At 40.0% G+C, this 12786-nt stretch overlaps 1 protein-coding gene across 3 annotated transcripts in view; it reads left to right on the top strand.

Annotated features, from left to right (window-relative positions):
- The window catches only part of LOC143125341 (uncharacterized), a 263904-nt gene that overhangs the window by 237005 nt on the left and 14113 nt on the right, over positions 1–12786 (top strand). For all 3 annotated transcript variants that reach the window (XR_012987252.1, XM_076286721.1, XM_076286733.1), the window contains exon 20: positions 7812–7946. Coding sequence is in view for 2 of the 3 variants with exons in the window: in XM_076286721.1 (XP_076142836.1) it covers positions 7812–7946 (135 nt within the window). In the remaining variant the exon portion in view is untranslated. The remainder of the gene's footprint in view (positions 1–7811; positions 7947–12786) is intronic.

Raw genomic sequence — 12786 nt, 5'->3', positions numbered from 1 at the left:
CACGACGAAACGGTAACAAATAAATGTAAAGAGACATATCGTGGAGTTTATTTTTTCGTTTTGGCAAGTAGCCGTATAATAAGCGGGTTAATATATAGAACGCCGGTCATTATGGGAAAATAAGTCCCTTCAGGGCGAAACAAGACCCCTCCACTGGCGCGTCGGGGTCCGGTTCGCCCTGTAGGGACTTATTTTCCCAATAATGACCGGCGTTCTATACATTATCCCTTACGTATTTCTTAAAGTGACAGGCACTCAATTAGACCTACACACCACATTAAAGATATGCCTAAGTGTAATAGTTTAAAAAATCAATATGAAGTATTCAAATTACTAAATATGTTTACTAGTAATTATGCAGATTACAAAATACTATACATTATTAACTAAATACACTTTATATGAATTTCAAAATATATGAAATGTATGAAACAAAAAAAGAAACATGTTCTGTGTGTCTTTGTGTGTTTGTGGAGAGAGTCAAGCTGAATCTAGAATGGCCACTGGTGTGAATGATCACACTACAGTATATTCAATATTACTGAGGAGGCCCCCCCCCCCCCCCCCAATTCATTGAAAAATGAATTTTAAGCCCTGCTCTCTCTTCTAATTTGAAATGTATTTTGAATACTTTTTGCCAGCAAAGGTGTATCAAAAAAAAAATATCGGTATCGTTATCGGCCAAAGTGAAATTTTAAATATCAGCATCAGCCCAGAATTTCAATATCGGTGCATCCCTAATTTAAATGATGCACTACTTTATTAAACATAAGTTTCACAAAAGTTTAAGTTTAAAACTTGACCTGCCACAGTCTATACAGAGGATGGGGGGAAGACAGGGATTGGATTTCAACCCAGGGAAGGGCAAATGAAGCCTCCCAGACTTTCAGATTTTCAGATTTTCAAACCTAATCATTTCTCTATTCATTTCATGTGGTGCAACCCACATAAATAAATTTGAATTGATGATCATGATCAAAAACCCTAGCTTTAAATGAATGAACATTTGCATGTTCATTTTTAGATAATTAGTCGTCTGTTTTAAAGAACCATTCTGGCAAAAACTTTTTAGCACATAGTCCACTAGGTGTTTTAATGTGTTACAATACATACCACAAGTGAAATAAGCAGTAAACACATTTCTGGTTGAGTTGGGTAGTGTACTAGACCGGGTGAATCCAGACGAACCTGTTAGCAAATTTGCTCTGCAGGTCAGTCTGGAAAGGATTCCATAGGATACGTGCACAAAAGGCTCTTCTGGTAGATCATTGATTTCCAGTGTGCCAGTTTGGATTTTGCTGAAAACATCACCAGTTTATGTCTAATACATGTCCGTTTAAGCATTATCCACACAAATACGACACATGCTGGATGAACAGAAACGGTTTTACTTTGACACTTTCCTGTTTGCACAGCATTTTATGTGGATAATGCTTAAGCGGACATGCATTATACATTATTATCACCCGGAGAGAAGAAATACTCTTTTCTGATTGGCTGGCGGGTGGCCTTTAATTCTGAATAACAGGACACCGTTCTATATCAATGCTTATGAATGGTAACTATAACAACTATAGTAGGACGACAGTTGCAGCGCTCTAGAATCTTTTGGTTGCAGGCTTCCCAACAATGGAATCAACTGTAAACAAGCTAACTGTCCATGCTAAAGTTGTACAACAAGCTGAAGTAGTGTTTCCAGTGTTTACATTGGCAACCGGGTGATAAGCGGGATAACGGCCTTCGAGGTGTGTCCAGTTATACGGAATTAATGGACTTGGGCAGAGGCAACTCCCGCTGCGCGTCGGGGAGTTTTTGCCCCTCGCCCTCGTCCATTAATTCCGTATAACAGGACACCTCGGCGGCCGTTATCCCTTACTACATGAACCGGTCCGCGTGTTTGGTCCGCGTGTTTTCGGCAATGTCTTTCTTCATATTCTGTCGCTTTCTGTAGGCTTCGTGAAAATGGGAACCTCCGGCACTCGAGGGGCGGAGGCAGAGCAAAGCTCTGTTAACAAGTCGGCAGGGCCTTGATATGAATATTCACTGATGTTATGCAAATATCACCACTTAACATGATCACCAGCCAAACAGGAACACAGGCATCTTCTGTTATGTTCTGCTCCTTACATCTTCACTCCGACACTGAATATCTTGTTTGTCCAATAATAGACATTTTAACACACACACATAAATCCTTAATTGTAACGTGCTGATTTACTACATTAGGTGCAACACCCAACCCGGTCCATGTAGATACCAGTGTTTCCCCCATTATGTATTCAGCAGCGGTGCAGCGCCACTCCTAGAATTTAAGCGTCACCGCAAAAAAAGTCGCCTAATTAAGAAAAACACGCAAGGGAACTTTGGCAACAGCTGCTGTTCGTTCATCTCCAGGTTTGATGTCAACAAATGATGAAGGCGCAGTCAGGGATTTCACAGGAAATCACACTTGTTTGTTTTTATGTTTATTAGCAGAGCAATGTTGTGCAAAAAAATGTAGCCTGCATTATTATGACCGCCGCGCAGTGAAGCGGCGGTCATATAGGTTTAGTCAGATTTTTTTTGTTTTTTTTCGCATGGCCAATTTTCCGTCAAGGATTCCCGGGACACTGAAAGACCAGGGTACACGAAACTTGGTGGGCATGTAGCCCCACATGAATAGCATGGAACCATCGTTTTTTGTTTTGATCTGTAGCCCCCCCGCTTGACTGGACCCCCCAAAAGGAGGGTAGGGCAGACACAGTTTTCTGTGAATATCTCGAGAACCGTAGGGTTTAGGAGGACCACCTTTTTTGTATGTTGATCCATGTCAACCCATTCCATAACCACTCATTTAATGTATAGCGCCACCTAGTTAAAAACAGGTGTGTTTGCAGGTATCTGTGACCTAACATGGTCAAAACTGCACGAAATAGGAAGTGTAGGATCATTATGACCCCCTCTGAATGCACGCCAAGTTTCGTGGAATTCCGTTCATGGGGGGCCACACAATAAATTAATTTATTTTACTGTACACCAACTGGCCTGTAGGTGGCCGAACACAGTTTTCTGTGAATATCTCGAGAACCGTAGGGCCTAGGAAAACCACCTTTTTTTGTATGTTGGCGTTTTCATGTATAGCGTCACCTAGTTAAAAATTAAAAAGCAAAAAATGAGGTGTATTAATCACAATATCTCTGGCTGACATGGTCAAAACTGCACAAAATTAAAAGGGGGGGGGGGATCATTATGACACCCTCCGAATGCATGCTAAGTTTCGTGGACTTTCGTTCATGGGGGGCCAAACAATAAATTAATTTATGTGTACATTTAGTGACCGTACACCAACAGAGTTTTCTGTGAATATCTTGAGAACCGTAGGGCCTAGGATGACCAATTTTTTGCGTATGTTTGCCTCCAGGGGTCATGTTAACCCATTCCATATGCACACATGTGCATTAACAGATACACATGCACACACATACATTCACAGTAATCATACGTATGACACATACTCACACAGGAGACATATGTACGCATGCATGCACATGCACGCACACACACACACACACACACACACACACACACACACACATAAACATAAACATGTACACGGACACATGCACACAATTCAAGAATTTCTCAGAATTATGAACAGGCAAGATGGGGGTGGGGTTGTATAAAATGTATTTTACATGTGAAATCTATGAACTAATCATGTTTTGGTACTTGTTGTCTAGCAGATACCAGTGAGAATTGAGTGTGCATAATGCAATTCAGTGAGACAGTTGGAATCACATATGCCTTTCAGCGTGACTTATTTTTGTGGAAAAAAATGTGCTGGAATGGGCGGCGGTCATATTTTGTACCGCTCTGCCAAGGTAACCAAGGAACCAAATGAAACATGAATGAAACAGCTTCCTATGATTAACAGCACCGCTACTGGAAAAATTTCTAGGGGAAACACTGGACACTAATTAACAATAGCGGCAGGTTCAAACACATCTGGCTCCACCGAAAACAAGAACAGGCTTTTGTGCAAGTAGCCTATAGCCTATTCACCTCATTCAGATAGCCTTCATAACAGATGGTAGTAATGCACTCCGTTTTGCAACCTGACAACCTCCATTATTTAACAGTTGTTAAATACACATGCACTAATGATTAGTTAGGGTGAGGATACATATTTTATAAACCACTTCCTAATACTATAATTCATGATTAACTCAGGAGTTGGAAGTGGTTAATGATATTTTGTGAGCTCATCTAAAGTGAGGACGTTTTATGCCTGGCAACACATTTACAAATGAGTTATAATGAATTTGAATAGTTTAAATTTCCCCTGGATCAATAAAGTATCTATCTACTGTATCTATCTATAAAGTTTACATTAGCATGTATTCATTTAGAAGACACTTTCACCCAAAGCGACCAACCAAAAGTAAACAACTAAAGTAAACAAAATCTATTGTGGAGCAATACAATATAATCAATAAATGGATTGCAAGCTACTATATTTGATCAATATATTGACAATAGCCAACTTTGTTTTAGTGACTGCTGAAAATTAGAACACTTGCCTAAAAATCCATTTTTCTTTTGTTTTCTTCAAGTACAGAGCATGCATCCATTTTATGGTGGGTACTTGTACATCACCATTGTCAACATAGTGCATAGAAATTATAACAACAACATTTTACTTCATTTAATGATTAGTTTGTGAAATATAGGAGGGGGGGCGTTTTACCCCAAGGGGCGTTTTCCCCCATTCTACCCTAGATATGCATGTTTACTATGAACAAACCATTTTTAACTGTGTAAACACGATTTACAGATGAGAATTAATGTAGGAATAATGCTTTACAAACGAAGAATACAGCATTTAATTATAGTTTACAGATGTTTAATAAATGCTTAACAGTGTGTAATAAAAGAAAACAGAAACTCTTGCATGGTTGTTGTATCTGGGTCAAGGTAGTGTAGTGGATAAGGAGCTGGACTAGCATGCAGAGGCCTGAAAAGTTGGGGGTTTGATTCCCGGCTTTCACTATTGTGTCAACGGCCTTCAATTTAATTGACATGTGTACGTTGCTTGTCTGCTAAATGAATGAATGTGAATGTAATCTTTACAACTCATTTGAAAATGTGTTGCAAGGCATAGAAAGTCCTCACTTTAGATAAGCTCACAAAATATCTTTAACCACTTGTAACTCCTGAGTTAATCATGAATTATAGTATTAGGAAGTGGTTTGTAAAATATGTATCCTCACCCTAACTAATCATTAGTGCATGTGTATGTAACAACTGTTAAATAATGGAAATATTACTTCCTCAACACCAGGATAGGAATTTCACGGCGGCCACGACGGCCATGGCCGTCGTAGCCCCTTGCGTTGGCCGTGACGCCCCTTTGAAAATCAGAGGTTTACAGGCCACGGTGGTCTTGGTGCCCCCTTCTTTCAATATTCTGCTTTGCGTCCTACTAATAGCGATATATATTTAGCCTATGGCCTGTCAAAACAATCTTAGCATTTACAGCGCAAATTACGCAGTGGAAAAAGTTAGAAAGAAAGTCCGTCCAAATTCACCCATTCTTCTCAGTTGAACTACTCGCGAAGTAGCCTACTCATCACACAGACATCACAAGTATCACACGAAAGAGCTTTTTCTTAGCTTTTAAACAATGTCAGCCGCTAATTGCTGTGGTGAACGGTTCGCGAGAAAAGTAAATATCATTCAAAAAGTAAATATCATTCAATTTAATCATAAATTCTACTGAAGGTTTTGCGTCCATCTCCATACCCATTCATCTCGGTGGAATACTTCACGAACCCCTCGTTTAACACATGGCAAACCATATATCAGAATAAACAGCAGACCTTACCGAACACAAATGTCTAAAGCAGTCCCCTGTTCAGTTAGCCGTTCCAGAGTAATCCCGTTTTGAATTTGCAGTAAATTTCAACATACATGAATGTCTCCAAATTTGGGCTTTAAGTTTTACACTGTGTTTAAATTGTTCCACATTATTTCATAACGGGCCAAATACATAATAAATATTACAAATGTCGCCTAGATATCGGTAAATCAGAGGACAGCTGACTAAGAGTTTGTGAAAGTAGCCTTAATGATCACAAAATGCTAAGCATGCATCTAGGCTATTTGACTTTCTTAAAGCTGAGCTGTGCTTAAATTGTTCAATACATGATTTCATAACAGGCCAAATATCAAATAAATGTTAAATATAGCCTATTACTGTATAGTAAACGTTTAACGTTTATAGCCTACTACTGTATAGTTAACGTTGGCCTTAGTGCCCTGACATGTGGCCTTTGTGCCCTCCACCAAATATGCCCAACTGAAGGCCAAGTGGCCTTGCCCCCAGAATGTTGAAATTCCAAGCCTGCTCAACACAATATTATTGCATCAATTATTAAGTATTAACAATAATTTATAAACATATTTTAGATATAGACTGAACAAACTATATATGACATAGATATGAACAAACTATTTATAACTGTGTGTACAAATACTTTATTTATGAGATTTAACATAGGAGCAAATGACGAACAAAGCATTTTGTAATAGTTTGCAAGTGGTGTATAATGGGAAAATGATTTCATTCATAAGTGGTTGTTTCATTATTTATTAAATAAAATCATGTACTTACAAACACATTTTTGAAGAGGTTTATTTACTATGAACAAACCATTTATAACTGTGTGAACAAATGCTTTACTGAAATTATGTATGAACAATAAATTACTAATGATGAACAAACCATTAACTAATAAGTAACAAAGGCTTAATAAATTATGAATTTATTGAAGTTATTATAAAGTGTTACCGCTTCTTCTGTGAGTTTTTTTTGACAATTTGTAAAATAGATTGCATTACCACCATCTGTTGGACTGAGGTTTGATGGCAAGTGTACACTGTAGCCTCGTTCTGGCTTACAATGGCCGCCGGGTAAATAAGGCGACGATGCCTGTTTTCAAGCAAATTTAGCTTTAAAAATAAGCAAGCTAATGAGTCAGAGTTAGCTTTCCTATGTTAGCATAACATTGTTAGCCATTTGATAGCATTAAACAAAGTTGTAAAGCAGATACATTTGTAAATTTTATCAAATACTACTGTATTACATTAGCCTACTATTCCAACTAGAAGATGCTAAAAATGTGTTCAACTTCATAGTTAGTTCATTCAGCAATAAGGTGTTGCCGGTCATTTATCATGACTTCCCGCCCCTAATACATTGCTGTGATGACACGATCCATCAAATACCCCATAGAAGCTCGGCTTCACTGGACTTTCAATGGCACTTCAGAATGGGCTGATCTCATTGCAGAAAAGCTAGATGTTTATTGGACTCCCCAAAATCGTAATTTCCAGGGAAGCCCGGCACCTTTGGTAGTGAATGGGGCAGTGGGATGGCCCGGACGACGAGCTTCTGTATGATGATTGGAGAATCCATCATAGTGGCTGGATTCTTTTTGATTGACAGTATGTTGAGATCAGAGAGGAAGAGTTTCAAGTTCAGGGATGCCTTGCAGTGTTGGCAAGTGAAGTGCAGAGGCAAGCTGCAGCTCAAATTCTCATATATTCGTGAGCAATACAGTCGGTTTCTATTTGTCTTTGTACATAACCTGCTGTAAATTAAATGTAAATATGGAGTTACTGAGTTTGTGACTTGCTTTTGTTTTAGTTGTGTATTTAAGCTAGGTTGTAGCCAGCTAGCTTGCTATATAACTGTGTAACTTGGCTACATTATTCAGTGGCTGGAGTGAATCTTTAATGTGACCATATTGTTTGTATTCTTCCTATTTCAGGTATGTGAAAATAGGAGAAAGATGCCTGAACAAAGCAAAGAGATCTACATTCCAACTACATCTAAATGCAAACTGATCTTAGATGAGGAATATCATCTCACCTGCAGTTCACAGAAGCACAGAATAAATCCAAAGGTACAGCCCTATTTCAAAAAATGTGGAAGCTGTGTAAAATGTAAATAAAATATTAAATTCTCATAAATCTACAGTTTGTTGCTAAAAGGACAAGGGAAAAACCCAGACGTACTTCCGGCAAATTCGAGATTTGCTCTGAAAGTCTGTCTGGCCAAGAACCCATTCTAGCCCATTTCCAATTTTCCTACATCTAGGCACCAATCAGAACCCTTGAGGCGTGCTTTACACGATGACGATAGAGCACACTGTTGAAGAAGCCGGGGTTTTAAAAAAAAAAAAAACATGAACGATGGCTGCTGCCGCTTGTTTGAAGCTGCTATCACGTTGGTTTCAGACAGAGAGTTAGAAGTTTCTTAACTGCTTCCTTATGTTGGAATATGCAACATTGTACAATCATGTAACGGGTACCTATGTGATATCTGCAACAGTGGTAGGTAGGCTACTGAAAACAGTTTGATACCAGTAGCTGGACACGTAGCCGACAGAAAACACAGGCTACTTTTGAATTGGTGTGCTATGCGATCATAACTCAAATGCTACACTTCAGTGTTTGCCTTGAAACAATTCCGGCTTTGAACATTTCCGTCTCTCATCCCCCATTCCTGCTTTATATGTCCCGGTCAGCCAGAAAGGACGAATGAAACAAAATGCTCGTTTGAACGTGAACGGTTTTGTTCAGAGCTGAAAATGCAATTGTGTTTGACAGAGGGCAGATGTAAATTGCTAGTGGCAAAATATTAGCTTTCAGTGTGGCACGATGTCTTTGTAAATGAGCTTACGTTTAATTAAAAAGTGGTTAATTCTTCCTGCTTCTCCCTACAACTAGACAGTGTTGCAAATTGTGTGTTTCCGTCACTCTGTCTCTTTCGTTGCTCTGATTGGTTTTTGGCCTCTCTTATTGCGTCCGAGGCATTTTGATCGGTGTCCGTTTGGGAACGCCCTTTGGAAATGGGCTGTGAACGAACCTTCCCCAGACCCACTCTCAGTTACGACTGAGAAGGGTCTGGTTTCAACCGGGCTACATAGGCACTATAACAAATGTTGAAACTGACAAAATTGTACTATTTCATGGAAAATATACACACTTTGGCGAAAAAGTTCAAAATAGTAACAAAAGGCTAGAAAAGTTTACACAAGTGACTTGTTAAATTCCTTGTAGCCTACTATATGGATTCAGTGTTTCCTCTACAATGTATTCAGCAGTGGTGCAGCTGAATTTTGAGCGCCACATGCAAAATCTTCACATGATCAATAATTTCACAATATTTACTTGCACACTGTAAAAGCAGCCAGTGTCATTTTGAAATTGTTTTCTGAAAGTCATGATTAAGTTACGTGCACCAAATTCTCGCTTAGCCTCTCATTATTCAGGACATGTATGATACGTAAGGGATAATGTATAGAACGCCGGTCATTGTCGGGAAATAGGTCCCGACAGGGCGGACCGGACCCCGACGCGCAGCGGAGGGGTCTTGTTCCGCCCTGAAAGGACCTATTTCCCGACAATGACCGGGCGTATACATTATCCCGCTTATTACACGGCTACCCACTAAAGCAATCAACACCGGCAACAAAATAATGATTTAACAATAATTTTAATGATTGAAAGGTGATTGTCGCTTCCACGCAAAAAGAAGGGGGGGAATGCTAAATAGGCCGTTAAATAGCCTAATGGCAACGTTCGAAAGAACACCCTATTTATTATTGAAGTTGAACTGAACATTGCCATTTATAGTAAAATGGGATTTCTTTGGGGATGTTGATGTTGATGTTTCTTTCTTCATCTGCTTCTTGGCGGGGCTCTGTCATTGACACACCTGAGAAAACAACAGCTGTTAGCCTGATGTTTAAAATGTCAACTCAGTTAGGCTATGTTAGGCTGTGTAGTTATGGCTCACCGGATTTGCTGCCATTGCCGGGATGAGAGGAGAGGACTTTGCTCCACTTTTCTCTCTCTGTCAGTGATGGAGTCCAGTAGCTCCTCAGACTCCCCTCACATCTGTGCCCAGTCACAGACATTATTTTGCGACTCTCCAGACCAGCCTGAGACAGGAGTTGGACAGCTGTGCTGCGCAGGCTATGGTTTGTATATTTCCGGGAGAGACCCGCTGCCTGGCTGATTTGGGGTAACATTTGCCCAAGGTAATTATGACCCATGGGTTCCCGAGAGTACCATACAGCTTCTTGGTTTAGTATCAGCTGGTCCTTTTTGAGAGGGTGCAGGTAGAAAGATGTGGCGTCAGGGGGGCAAAGGGAGCGATACTTTTTAAAGCTGGCAACGGGGCAGTTTGGGTTGTCAGGCTCCGCAAAGATGTAGCCCCGGTAATTTGCTCTGCACGGGTCTTTGGCATCTTTGTGATTTTTTGTCTCAGCGTTGTATGCGAGAGTGATATATTCGTTGCCATTCTCGTCTTTCTTTAGAAGGAAAGAGTCTTGAGTGAGGTCCCGATTGCCCTCTCTGCCTCGTCTTGCCAGATGTAGCTGTACATCAAACCACACCTTCCTGACGAGTCCACGAGCTGTGTTGGGAGAGAGCACATCTGGGTTGCTGAGCAGCAGTTGTAGGTCTTTTGTCGAGATGGGGGGGTGATGCTGGCTGACGTCTTTGCCCTTTTTCCGTAGATCTTTAACTACAGATTTGAAAACATCATTGCTTGATTTGAACGTGGCACAGTTCATTATATCAAGGGTTGTGAAATGTCGAGATATCCCTGCCCTAATTGCCATGTAACTCGCAATTGAGTAGGTCTTTCTGTTGGCATTTTGCACGGATGGATAAAAGAACGTAGCACCTGATTGAGACTCTCTGCATTATAATCAGCAAAGTCTACCGACATTTTTTTTTCCACTAACCAGTCTTTGAAAACTGACATGGCCCATACCGTGGTCCGTTTTGTATTGATTTCATGTCGGTTCTCTTCAATTCTGTCTATGTCTCTGTCGTCCAGATGTTTGTGTCGTTTCGCTTCTTTGCCTTCCTCTGTGTCGTTTTCTTTTCTTTTTCTTTTCTTAACTGGTGAAGACAACTCAGCCTTCATCCAAGAATCGAAATCTGGGTAATCTCCAAGAATATTAAAACTAATATTAAACTCATCCATTGCGCCGGATGTATTGGAAGTTTGTCCGTTACAAAGTATCTGCAGGTCAACTCGCGTAGCTTAGCAACAGAGTATTATAAAGTAATAAGTGGCCGGACTACTTGCGCAGTAATATAAAAGACGTGAAATAGAAGCACTAAGCCCATTTTCCTTGACAGCGGTCTGTTATACTTAGCAACAGTCTGTTATTTAGAATTAGCAGACCGCCGAACGTTGGGAAGGCCCATTCAAGTGAATGGAGCATTCTGCAGCATTATGAAGAGCCATGTAATAAATAAAGGTTAGGTTTCAGGCTATTACAATCCTGAAAACAAGCCTGCAGCCCATAGGTTCTGCAGTAGGCTAGGCCAGTGTTTTTCAACCTTTTTTGTGCCTCTATGGTAGAGCCTCTGCACCAAAAACTGGACTAGCCTATTCCTGAACAAATGTAGGCCTACACTGTCCACATAAGTCCTACTATGTCAATACTAGCAAAGGAAATGTCATGAGAGATAAGACTTATGGATTTTGTGGAGGCCTATAGCCTACCCTTATTAAAAATAACTAGTTATAGGACAAAGTATGCGTTTAAATAAATACTGCATTTATAATCTGCAGTAGGCTATTTGCAATGTATTTTTTTCATGCAAAGCAATGCACTGTAGTGTTATTATTTTCATGTCCAAATTAGGCTATTGCATTACTGCATGAACTGCAAGGAATTCTTCAAATGCGCAATTTTGAAATTTGAGAAGTTGCTGTTCAATACAGGCATGCAGCTGCACAATAAATGCAGGGGGGTTGAAAAGACTTATTCCTCAGCAAGACTGGACCTTCTGGTCACCTTAGATGGTACTGTAATCTGAGGCAGTGTTTTTCAACCTTTTTTGTGCCACGGCACACTTTTGACACTTAAAATGTCCCACGGCACACTAACATCCTGTGTGAAGAAAAAATAAACATACCATAGCCTAAAACTTCAAATAATACACAGATATGGCTTTATTATGGCTTCTATGCAAGACCTGCTCAATAAAACAAGCGCCCTCTGTTTCATTTGTAGGTGACTATATCTAATTTAATTGTTGTTATGAACTAGATATGTGATGATTCTGTGAATACTGGATATGGGGCCCCCGTTGTACAATGCCTGCATACCACAAATAGTGCAATCATACAATCAATGAGAGCATGTGGTTATAAATTCTTTGATGCAACAGTTGCTTTTCTGGACCAGTGAGTGACATTTGGGTAATTTTCTGCGGCACACCTGATGATCTGAGTGGTTGAAAAACACTGGGCTAGGCTACAATAGCCTACGGGTACACCCTAGTGTTAGAACCACTCGGCTCATTTTGAGTGATTCAACATAAGGGAGGCCACACATGGATAAGGATTAACAAAAAAGTTATTTATTAAAGGAACTATATGTAAGATTGTGGCCAAAATTGGTACTGCAATCACTTTCAAATTACTGTAGAGCGGTGTATCCCTTCCCCCTCGCCCCTGACTCTAGGTTGCCAACCCGGATGCCAAAACACTACTGGGATAAGGGATGCAATAACGCTACCAACAACAACCAAAACTACTCATTGTCAACATGTAAATTAAATGTAACGTTTCATTGTGAATAAATTAAAATGTTCTCCTCTTTGCAAATGTAGGCATAGGCTATGGTGACAGGCTAATTTAATAATGTCCTGGCCGGACTACTGTTGGACTACTGTAAGTGCAATCAGTATTGGTGAGATGGGAAGAAAAAT

Source organism: Alosa pseudoharengus, unplaced genomic scaffold (genome assembly GCF_046254945.1).
Source record: "Alosa pseudoharengus isolate Yale_2024_CS ecotype anadromous, Long Island Sound unplaced genomic scaffold, YU_APseudo_1.1 YU_APseudo_1.1_scf_1, whole genome shotgun sequence".
Lineage (NCBI taxonomy): Eukaryota > Metazoa > Chordata > Actinopteri > Clupeiformes > Clupeidae > Alosa > Alosa pseudoharengus.
Note: the sequence above shows the minus strand (reverse complement) of the source record. Positions and strands in the feature narration are given on the sequence as shown.